The sequence below is a fragment of the Protopterus annectens genome, chromosome 12.part0 (assembly GCF_019279795.1).
Source record: "Protopterus annectens isolate FY-2018-M chromosome 12.part0, PAN1.0, whole genome shotgun sequence".
Classification (NCBI taxonomy): Eukaryota; Metazoa; Chordata; order Ceratodontiformes; family Protopteridae; genus Protopterus; species Protopterus annectens.
The window spans coordinates 652,513,077-652,525,750 of NC_056746.1; the positions used below are offsets into that span (position 1 = coordinate 652,513,077).

Consider the following 12,674-nt stretch of genomic DNA (forward strand, 5'->3'; position numbering starts at 1 on the left):
TTTTCAACAAACATGAAGTGAAATATTCCTACAATATATCTAAGGTATAATTTAACTCTTCTAGCATTTCTGGAGGATAATACCATAGTTATTAAAATAAAGGATGAGGCAGCATGCTACAATTTACTTATTTGACCTGAAAGAACATTTCTTATTTAAATTTCAATAAAAAGTTTGACAAAAACACAGCTGAGTTTTACAAAGACAGTTAAGCCTTGGATGAAGGTGTGATTACTGTTGATCCTTATACGCTGCTTAAGGATGAAATACATTTTGCCATGTTTGTAGTTTCTTCCAAACATGTACAGGTCATTACACAAAACCACTAGCATAACCATTTATTGCCATAATTAACAGTCTTTTGGAGCCATTATCTTTATACCATGACCGAAAATTATAGTAGGTATTATCTTTACTTTTTTGAAGAACAAATGACACTGCTGAAGACTATATGTGGCTTAGTTCCCCACCCTGACAAGTTCAAATAAATAAATACATGCATACATAAAATGTCACTTAAATATTTGTACACAATGTTTTGGAATGAGTAATTGATTTAATGTGCCTTGTCAAAGCCATGAAAGGCAAAACTAGTTGACACTTGGCCACAGTGAATGTTTGAAGTTTGGCAAAAAAAACTGTTTGGCAAAAAGCTAGCCATTGGATAACAGCTTGACAATTACATAATTTAATTCACAATTACTTACCCACCCAAATCCAGCATAATTATGGGTGGAACCCAAAGTGGCATTACCACATCCTTCCCATCAACATATTAATACTGTAAACATGACTGTGTGTGTTTAATCTTCCTTGTTCAGAAGCAATCTTTAAAATGGTTCTATTTCTAAACTGGTGTGAAATTTCTTTTGTTTTTTGCACCTTCAGACATGATCTTTAACAACAATGATGGTAAAAGATGGTTCAGAACTGCTCCATCTAGTTGGCAAATGTTGTCATAGCCATCTCATACAATAATATATACCTGAGAAAATAACCACTTAATATCTTTACTGTTATAATATTCATAATCGTTTATTTTATTATAATGGACTTACTTACAAATTAATGTTATTACTGTGCAATATATGTAAATTCAATTATTTTTTAGTGGATATCTTTTTTAAGTTTTTTTGTGTTATCCCCTAGACACCAATTACATTGTTTTTCTTACTCAACATTAGTTTTTAAAACTGCTCTGCTTCTAAATTCTTTCCCAGTCCCTTTCCTCCATGTTTCTCTTTCTTTGGGCTTAAATACACTGAATTTTAAGCTACAGTAACATCTCAGTTAACCGGAACTCCAGGAAGTGGCAAGAAATATCAAAGAAATACAATTTTCATGTTTTGCACTTTATGGGACCCCCCCCCCCCCCCCCACAGAAACATGCCTTACATTTTTAGAGTTTTAAAAAGGAAGATAGGAATAAATTCTCTCCCTCCCCAACCTGAGAACAAGTCAAACCAAACAATCAGTACAGGGTACAGTATTAGTCAGGTCTATTTTTATTAGTAATTCTCAAGCAACCAGAAACTACATTTATCCGCCATCTACCAATCCCCATGGGTGCCGTTTAACTGAGAGATTACTGCATAAACAAATTAATCTGGTAGATGTTTACATACAAGGAGTCATGTATATTTTTTTGCTTCCTTTCTCTAGAAGATTTAAATTTGTCAATAAAAATTAGCTAGATGTTTCAGTGAAACTCATTGCTAAGTTTTTTGATTAATGCATTTTACCTTATCCTTGCATAATGTGTCTGTGCACACTGCTTTGTCCTTCTTTCTGTATCTTTTTACACACATTGTGAATTATTTTTAAACTTTATTAAAATGTTTGTGTGTGTTACATATCATTACTTTGGTTGAGCATATATTCTGACTGTACTGTGGCTTAGTTCCCCACCCTGATTAACAAGTTCAAATAAATAAATACATGCATACATAAAATGTCACTTAAGTATTTGTATACACTGTTTTGGAATGAGTAATTATTTTAATGTGCCTTGTCAAAGACCTGAAAGGCAAAACTATCTGATGATTATTTAATAAGTCAAGTAAAATTAGCTTTGAAATGCTGTGGGTTTTATTTGTGACTGGAAATAACCCAGAAAGAGTGTTGATCTTTCAAGTATCATGTTGTCGGGTTTAATTTTGGAGTTCCTGTTTTCCATTAGTTTTCTTTTTTTTCATTCTTGGATTATCTGCTTAACATAGTTCTGAGTCACCCACTGGGTGCAAAGTAATTAACTAATTCTGGATGGGCAGCATTCCATCATAGGATGCATACACCCCCCACACACACAGATTTATGCAAGGCCCACACACCTATGGGCAATCTGGAGATCCCCACACACCTATGGGCAATCTGGAGATCCCTAATTTACTGCAACACATCTTCAGGATGAGAGGAAATTGAAGCATCCTGCAAAAAACATGTATGTACACAGTGAGAGCATACAGACAAAATCCAGCCAGGAAATGAACTGTAGATCCAAGAACTGTAAAGCAACAATGCTAAATGCTTTCTCTCCATGTTGCTCTAAACTATAATCTATATTATAGATTTTGATTTTTAAAGTTCTTGATTAGTTTCACTAATTTCACAGCAAACATCTAATTATGTACAAGTGTCACCACATGAATAAGTACTAAAGCTGGATTCCATGAAGGGTGCTTTATAGCTCAAACAATCCCTAAGAGTGTTCCTGTTAGCTACAGAATTCTTCCTATGATGAAAGCACTTTACCTGATAAGGATGCTCCAATGTTAAAACCCACTGTCACATTGTCAGAAGCAGTGCTCGCAACAGTAATTCTCAGCCATTTCTCCCAGGGTGGTGACTTGAGCACTATGGTACATACAGTTTTTCCAGTACAGTTTCTAAATGCTTGACTGTTGACAGGCACTGTAGTGGAGCCAAGGCTGACCTGAAGGGAGCACATGCTTGGTCCACTACTACCAATAGAACAGTTCCAAAGAGTGAGATTAAGCTCCTGGGTGTATTCTGGAATAAAAATCCTATTGGAAAGAAAAAATAAAACAACAGCTGAAAAATATGAATGCCAAGTAAGCAACATATGTTAGTCATATTAAGAAAAAAAAAACCTTTAACAGCAGTACAATTCAAAACAGGGAGAGCTCACTGTAAATAATAAAAACTGCAGCTACAAGACAAACAGCAACCGTTGTGGAACTTAACAAGTAAAATGACTTTTTGGGGTAAATCTTTTATCCTGGTCACTAAGTTCCCATAGTCTTCCTCTCTCTTGTGAAGTACAGTGGATATAAAAAGTGGACACAGCCCTGTTAAAATGCCTGTTTTTTGTGATATAAAAAATGAGACCATAATAAATCATTTCAAAACTTTTCCCACTTTTAATGTGACCGATAACCTGTACAATTCAACTGATAAACAAATCTGTTAGGGGAAAAAATATAAAAAAAAAATGTACAATAAGTTAGTTGCATAAATGTGCACACCCTTAAATTAATACTTTATTGAAGCACCTTTTGATTTAAGTACATCATTCAGTCTTATTGGGTAGGAGTCTATCAGCATGACACATCTTGACTTGGCAATATTTGCCCACTCTTCCTTGCAAAAGTGCTCCAAATCTGTCAGATTGCGAAGGCATCTCTTGTACACAGTCCTCTTCAGGTCACCCCACAGATTTTCTATTGGATTTAGGTCTGGGTTCTAGCTGGGCCATTCCAAAACTTTAATTTTCTTCTGGTGAAGCCTTTCTTTTGTTGATCTGGATGTATGCTTGGGGTCATTTTTGTGTTGAAAGGTTGAAATTCCTCTTCATCTTTCTAGCAGATGCCTGAAGGTTTTGGGCCAAAAGTGACTGGTATTTGGAACTATTCATAATTCCCTCCACCTTGACTAAAGCCCCAGCTCCAGCTGGGGATGTTCTTTTTGTGATGTGAAGTGTTATTTTTGCGCCAAATGTACCTTTTGGAATTGTGGCCAAAAAGTTCAACCTTGGTCTCATCAGACCTTAACACACATTCGTTCATGCTTTTGGGAGTCTTGATGTATTGTTTTGCAAATTTTTGCCAGGTCTGGATGTTTTTTGTGTGCAAGAAAAGGCAACCCTACCCCATAGTCCAGACATAGTCCAGACATATGGAGAATACAAGAGATTATTGTCATATGTAATACACAACCAATACTTGCCAGAAATTCCTGCAGCTCCTTCAGTGTTGCTGTAGGTCTCTTGGCAGCCTACCTGACCAGTTTTCACATTGTTTTTTCATCAATTTTGGAGGGATGTCCAGTTCTTTGCAACGTCACTGTTGTCCCATGTTTTCTCCACTTTTTGATGACTGTCTTCACTGTGTTCCATGGTATCTCCAATGCTGTGGAAATGTTTTTGTACCCTTCTCTTGACTGATACCTTTCAACAATGAGATCCCTTTGATGCTTTGTAAGCTCTCTGCGAACCAGGGCTTTTGCTGTAGCAGGTAACTGAGTAAATGTCAGGAAAATCCTACTAGGACAGCTGAACTTTATTTGGGGTTAATCAGAGTCTCTTTAATTGATGGCAGGTGTGTACCCAAGAAGACTAAATGCTATAATTAAATCAAAAGGTGCTTCAACAAAGTATTAGTTTAAGGGTGTGTACACTTATGCAACCAGCTTATTGTACGTTCTTTTATTCCCCCCCCCCCAACAGATTTGTTTTTCAATTGAATTGTACAGGCTATAAGTCACATTAAAGGTGGGAAAGGTTTTGAAATTATTTATTGCGGTCTCATTTTTTATATCACAAAAACCTGGCATTTTAACAGAGGTGTGTACGCTTTTTATATCCACTGTATTTTGATGCTCTTGCTCAGGTGCTAAAGCCACATAACCTGGGGGGGGGGATAAGAGGCAAATAAAGGCAGGTCATCATCCTCAGACACTCTGCTTTTTTCACCCAATTCTGTCACTCCCTAACCACAACCCAGTACTAAACATGTAACTATATCGATACATTCTAAAAGGAGTGCACGCACATATCCATGCATGCATGCACACACACACACATGCACGCATACACATGCATAAACACACCTGCCACTGATGAGCTGCTAGAAACTCAATCCATTGAACAGTAGCCAAATTAGACCCCCACCCAGACATGATAGGTGATCTGGCATAAGCCAGATATTTCCCTTCTTCAGCAGCTGTCTTCCACTGACAGGGTTCTCTACTCAATCGCAGTATATCTGGGATCACTTTCATGGCTTTATCTGTTTACACAAACAAGCACTGTATACTTCCAGCTGTGTTTGCTGATAATGTGTTCCATTTGAACATGCCTATGCAATACTAACTGTGCTAATTGTAAAGATGAAAAGAAGGGGAATTCAAAGAAATTTGGAATCTGCTCAACACATAGACAAAAGTAACTGTATAATCTTTGATATTTGATCACAAATCTTGGCACTGTCTCAAGAATATGGTGCGGCTGGGTCTATATCAGTTTGCTGAAAACACTTTTCAGCAAACATGCATTCATTAACCAGCATTCAGCAAAAAACAATTCTACGATTCACTGAGTACTCCCAGGGCAAAGAAATGCTTACCCCGCAGCACAACTTTGCCCTTTTCTCCACTGTAATGCGATCTCAGTGTTGGTATTTACAGTTCGGGAGTTAGATTTAGCTACATGTAGGTCCACTGTTTTCTGGGGCAAATATTTCTTTGTCCTGGGAGTATTTGGCGAACCGCAGAAACGATTTTCACTGAATGAGAATCTATGAATGCGTGTTCACTGAAAGGTGTTTTCAGCAAACTAATATAGACCCAGTACAGCTGTAGCTCTGACCCCTACCATTTTGGATGCTATTTCTGCTAGACTATTTCCTCTTATACATCATTTTTGCATCAGTTAGTTGCAGTGAACTAGAATGCAAAATACCAGCAAATCAGTCAAACAGACATTCTGTCGTACTACTTTAAACAAGCCCTACAAAATCATTAATAACATATGGAAAAAAGGCGGAGCAAGAGAAGAACAAAAATTCATCAAAAAAGCAAAGGGTTTTTAAATGATGCATCAATGCCTATCAGAACACTTGAAGCACATCTGGTGTAAACATTCAGTATTTCACAGTTGTGAACTTCATTACATAAGTATTGCAAAAATATAAGATCCTGTATTCTATTTAAGCATAATTTGTTTTCAAGACAGAACAAGGATACCATGACTTGCCAAATGACTTGGCCATCTTGCAGGAAGGTTTGTCTCGCATAAATAACTGGTGCCAAAATCTCAGACTGAAACTAAATGCCAAAAATTGCATTATTTTATCCTTAGCCAAGTCATCTACCCCAGGGAACTTGTACACTGACAATATACCTCTAAAAGTTAACCCAGTTGTTCGAGATTTGGGAACTTATGTGGACAGTGACCTACCTTTTGACAAACATGTGGCTATTGTTTTAAGAAATCCTTCAATACTGCACAGCTTATAAATAATGGGACTGCGTCTAGATCTAGGGATGCCATTACCACCTTTATTCACCCCGCATTATGCCAATCATTGAATACAACATCCCCTTTGAATGCATCAGTCCAAAAACATGTAACAAATGGAACACCCACAGAAATACCTTACTAAAAGGATACAACACCTAAACACGTCCTACATGGACTGGCTCAAAGACCTGCCGCTATACTTGGTATCCTACAGAATGCTAAGAAGTGACCTGTATCTGGCAAACAAGGCATCCTCTAACCCATTATTGATGGATTTACTGAACATCAGCTAGTCAAATGGCATCAGAAATTTTCAGTCTAGGGATCTAAACCTCTTCTACAACATCAAAAGAATGGTTTGGAGGGACAGGTATATCTTGCAGAGGATACCATTGTTGTAGAACAGACTCCCCATCCACATAAACAAAGTTCATCTCTGTCCATTTTCATGTGCAACTTGGATCTATGGATGGGAACACCCCAGGACTGCTCCATGTACTACTAACTGAGAAAGACAGCTCATAAATGCTTTATTCTATGTAAGCTTCCCCTCAAATTCTCTATGGTATGATCCCAAGTCAATAGAGGCCAGGCTGAAAACCTGTAAGTTGACTGGAGAGAAAGCACAAAAGTTCAAGGAACTACTTAGGACTCTAGCACCTCAAGCAGAGGAGGAAATAGGTCGCACTGAAGAAGAATGGCAGTGTCTCAAAACAGCATGTGTGAGGACTACAGAACAGATATGTAGCCAAGTCAGGTATGGCAAAAGGTACATAAGGAAAGCTGATGGTGGAATGCAGAAAGTAGTGCAGGGAAAAGTGGAAGATAGAAAAGACAGACCAGGCTAAGAAGGAATACTGGATGGCTAACAAAGAGGTTAAGAAAGGAGTTGTAATAACAAAGAACAAGGCGTCAGAGGCATTTTACTAGCTTCTGGAAAGTGAGTCAATAGATGCTACAAAGAAACTATATCAGGTTGCAATGCAAAGACAGAAAGATAGAGAAGATAGTCAGACACCCTTCATAAGGGATGCCAGCAACAACCTGCTCACCAGTCCATGGGACATCAAAGGCAGATGGAAGGAGTACTTCTAGAAGCTTCTGAATAACGAAAACACCACAGAAGCTGTATTGCCTCAGACAGCCAAAGAGGAGAGGAGGAGCCCACCATAGCAGAAGTAAGAACAGCACTAAAGAAAATGAAGTCAGGCAAGCAGCATGCTCACATGAGGTCACAGCAGCTATGATAAAGATGCTGGGTTAAACAGTGGAGAAATGTCTCCTGGGGGTGCTCACAGCAGTGTGGAGAGAAAGGCATATCCCAGATGACTAGAGAATAAGCATACTTGTGCCAGTGTACAAGAAAAAAAGGGGACATCCACAACTGTGGGCAGTATAGCGGTATCATTCTCCTGTCACATTACAGGAACGTTCTGGAAAGGGTGATTAATTAATGAGTACGCAGAGTAGTAGAAAGTAAGACAAGACATAAACAGACAGCACAACTGACCCGATGTTTGCAGTCAGACAGATACTTGAGAAGAAGCTAGAAATGAACAGTCCAACTGGGCATTCCTAGACTTGGAGGAAGCATATGACAAGGTCCTAAGGAAGCTAATCCGGGCAGTCCTACAGTGGTTCAAAGTCCCACAAACCTTGTTAGAATTAGTACAGAATGTACAAAAACACAGTAACTCATATATGAACAGTATTTGGTCTCACAGATGGATTCCCATTGGAACTTTGTGTCCATCAGGGTTCAACTCTGAACCCAATGCAGTTTATACTAGTGATGGACTACATTAGCAAACAGGTCAGAGGCAGATCAACACAGGTATTGTATGCAGATGATGTAGTATTACAGTCAGACAGACCAAGAACTTCAGCAAAGGCTAGGGGAATGGAATGCAAAACTGAAGGTACATGGGATGAAACTGAGTAAAGATGAGACAGTTTTAATGGCAGCAAATGGGGGAAATCAGAAGAAGCTGAGAATTGAGATAGAAGGGAACATAGTGGAACAGATTAACAGCTTCAAGTCTATGAGAGGGGTGGTTGAAGATAAGGAGGTTAAAAAGCTAGAATTAGAGGAGATGCAGCCAACTGCCACAGAGTACCAGATGCAGTATTTGAAAGAAGAATGCTAAAGAAGCTGAAAAGCAAGGTGTACAAAATAGTGCTGCTGCCAGTGTTACTATACCATGCATCAGTGCTACTGTATGGTACAGAAACCTGGTGAGTAAAGGCAGAGCAGATGAGGAAGCTACGGGTAATGGAGATGAAGTGCCTGATGTGAGTAGCAGGGACATATGAAGAAATTACGACATAAGCACAGAAGCCAATAGTAGCTCCAATTGCAGAAAAGGTCAAAGAGAACAGATTACAGTGGTTTGGGCACATGTACAGAAAGGCAGAAGACAAACTTGGTGAAGAAGGTTTGGCTCACAGGAAAAAGGCAAGACTAGATGAGGGCATCCGGCAAAGAGGTGGATGGATTGTGTGAAAGAAGACTTGTGACAAGCATGTGTGTGCAAGAAGGCAGGAAAGTGGTATTGAATAGAAAGAGATGGAGACAGTTCACAGGACACCCCAACCCATGCAGAAAATGGGGAAAAGAGGGTTGATGATGATGAAAATCCTGGTTATTTTCATCAGGGCCAATATACATAATTATTGATCATTGGATGGGTGAGGCCAATCGATAACCAAATAGGATAAATTATTTTGAGCACAAAACAGGAAATTGACCGGGCTTAAAATGGCCCACAAGGGCAGTTAAGTCTAGTACTTACAAATGAGAGAAAATTAGTTTCAAGTCTGAGATCAATACAAAGATACATGTTCAAGAAACAATAATGCTGATGTTCACGAATAAAAAACAAATGCTTACTTTTTTTTTCAATATTCCAGAAGCAATGAAAGTGAATAGGAACACAAAAATAGTTTTTACACTTATGACTGGATTCTAAAAAGATTTTGGTGTGAAATAACATGCTACACTGAACAATTCCTCTGTAACAGATTTATATGTCAGATTCCTAAAGAAAAATTAGGCCCTCATGCAGAATTGAGTCAGCATTGTAGATCCATGTGGTATCCCAATGTAAAAGGCTGACTCAATGAAGAATCTCATTCTAGTGAATTGGAAGTACTGGCAAAGCAACAACTACATTTATAAGTAGGGCTTGCTACTGCATGCAGCACCTATTGAGAAGCCAGACTGCCTCTGTTGTACTTGGATCCACACACAAATGAAACTGTTTTACAGGTGTCAGGAATTGGGGAGGCATGTAATCTCGTACTTGCACAGATTATAGTGTGACCTGTCCCCAATCTCATTATGAGGTGGTAAACAGTGAATAGCATTGGAAAAAAAGAGTTTATCTGTAGGCTAACTTCCAAGATCCAAGTACAACAGGCATTCTGGCTTCTCAATAGGTGCTGCATGCAGTAGCAAGCCCTACTTATAAATGTAGTTGTTGCTTTGCCAGTACTTCCAATTCACTAGAATGAGATTCTTCATTGAGTCAGCCTTTTACATTGGGATACCACATGAATCTACAATGCTGACTCAATTGTGCATGAGGGCCTAATTTTTCTTTAGGAATCTGACATATAAATCTGTTACAGAGGAATTGTTCAGTGTAGCATGTTATTTCACACCAAAATCTTTTTAGAATCCAGCCATAAGTGTAAAAACTATTTTTGTGTTCCTATTCACTTTCATTCTTGTAAATGTTCCTGAAGCACTGAATTACTTGTAATACTGTACATACCACTACCACTAAAGTGCAGAATAGTTGGGATAAGCTGGCTGGCTTCCCACAATATCTCTTCCACTCTCCAGTAGGAATTAGAGAGTTTCTACTTAAATATAATGTTTACCCTTGAACAAAATCTTCAAGTGGGCACTGTCTGCACGGATATTTCACAGGCTTCTGATAGAGTAAATTATGAACTGCTCTTTTCCAAGCTATCCAGGCAGGATGATGAAAAAACAACTCCATTCTTATATTCATAACTGTCTAGTGAACAGTGGCCAGTAGAAAATGAGAGTATGCAATCGGAGCTGTATCCTCATGCAAGAGATTCTGTAAGTATCCACTTTGGGACCTTACCTTTTTTAAAATATATCTTTGGGATTTAAATACCATTGTTCCTGTCTTTCAAAACAAAGACAGATAACATCAGGATAGGTAAATTAATTACTAGAGAAGACACCACTGGCATTTTAAAGGACAAAGAGATGACAACCTCTTGGGGAGACTATAAGGCCCTGCAGAACTGCAGTGGCAAAGCCTGCCCCGGACTTAAGAGTAGAGAGGCAAAATATAATGCTTTGTAAAGGTGTCAAGAGAACTCCAAGTAGCAGCCTCTAGAATGTCTTTGGTTGGTACTCCACTGAGAAAGGCTGCTGAAGTAGCTGCAGCTCTGGTTGAATGAGACCTAATGCCCCTGGGCACAGGTTTGCCATGCTGTAAGTAGCAGAAACGAATGTAGTGGCTTATCCACTTTGAAATAGTCTGCTTTGAAATAGCCTTTCCTTCTGATCCTGCAGCATATGCCACTAGCAATTGCTCAGTTTTTCTTACAGCTTTAGTCCTGCTCAAGTAGAATCTTAGCTGTCTGTGTACATCTAAGGAATGTAGAATTCTCTCCCCCTTGTTCTGCGGATTTGGATAAAATGTTGGCAGATGAATAGTTTGGTTAAGGGCCACACTGGAAACCACCTTAGGCATAAATGAAGGATTTGTCCTCAGAGACACCCTGCCTGGGTAAAATAAGATAAAAGGCACCACGGCCATTAGGGCCTGTAGCTCTGAGACTCTTCTTGCTGAAGTAATTGCTAGTAGCAGGGCTGTTTTCCATGATAAGAACTTTTATATCAGCAGTATCAGCTGGTTCAAATGGAGGCAGGGTGAGCTTTTCCAATATATAATTAAGGTCCCATGCAGGTACTGGTGATCTTCTTGGAGGCCTTAAATTTTTGGCTCCTCTAAGATACTGCTTTAGTAAAGGATGAGAAAAGATTGGCGGCTCTGTATTGTAATGAACCAAAATGGCAGAGGCATGGATTTTAACTGATGAGAAAGATAGGCCTTTGTCAAGCATCTCAGTCAAGTATTGTAATATCTGAGGAATATTTGGTTCTGTTGTATCAGTTCCTTGTGCTTGATTCCAAGCACAGAATCTCTTCCATTTATCAGCATAAGATTTTCTAGTACTAGGCCTTCTGGCTTCCAAAATGACATCCATCACAGCTTTACTGAGAGGAGTTGTGTGTATAACTACATGATCAGCCATGCTGCCAGGTTCAGTGTCTGGAGTTGATTGTGCAGGATCTGATTGTTTTGCTGGGACAGTAGTTGAGGTCTTTGAGGTAAGGTACAAGCTGGGTATTGAGACAAGTTCCTTAGGACTGGGTACCAGTACTGGTGGGGCCAGTCTGCGGCAAGCAGTATCATCTTTGGTTTCTCTTGTCTGACTTTTAGTAGGACACTGGGAAGAAGAGGCAAAGGAGGAAAAGCTTAAACTGACAGGTTTTTCCAACTGAAGGATAGGGCATCCATTTTCCATGCTTCTCTGTGATAAGTCCTTGTGCAGAATCTTTTTAATTGATAATTTTGAGGAGAGGCAAATAGATCTATATCCGGGCCCCCCCCATCTCTTTGTTATCATGCTGAAGACTTGTGTATCTAGTTTCCACTTGTGAGGGTCCATGAGGTTTCTGCTTAAATCGTCTTCCAGAGTATTTTGTTTTCCTGGCAGGAATTGAGCTTGAAGATGTATTTGGTAAGTCAAAGCTGTGTCCCACAGTGCCATGGCTAATCTGCAAAGGGGGTATGAGTGTGTGCCTCCCTGCTTGTTTATATACCACATAACCGTGGTGTTGTCCATCTTTATCAGTAGTTGGCCTGGATGAAGTAAGTCCTTGAAGGCTGTCAGGGCATTTTGAACAGCTAGCATCTCTTTTTGGTTGATATGTAGATACATTTGTTTTGGGGTCCATATGCCCCGAATGCATCTTCCTGCCATGTGGGCCCCTCAGGCATAATCTGATGCATCTGTTGTTAAGGTTTGGCTGGCAGGGCGTAGAGTGAAGGCCCGTTCCATGTTTTGGTGACATGCCTTTGCCCACCATAGAAACTCCTGCTGTAGGCAGGGAATGAGAGGAATCATTGTTTCCAGACTGTGA

General features: G+C 39.3%; 1 protein-coding gene across 1 annotated transcript in view; it reads right to left on the reverse strand.

The window, feature by feature from the left end:
* The window catches only part of PGAP6 (post-glycosylphosphatidylinositol attachment to proteins 6), a 750,660-nt gene that overhangs the window by 278,882 nt on the left and 459,104 nt on the right, over positions 1-12,674 (reverse strand). The window contains exon 5 of the mRNA XM_044089784.1: positions 2,752-3,023. Coding sequence (XP_043945719.1) covers positions 2,752-3,023 — 272 coding nt within the window. The remainder of the gene's footprint in view (positions 1-2,751; positions 3,024-12,674) is intronic.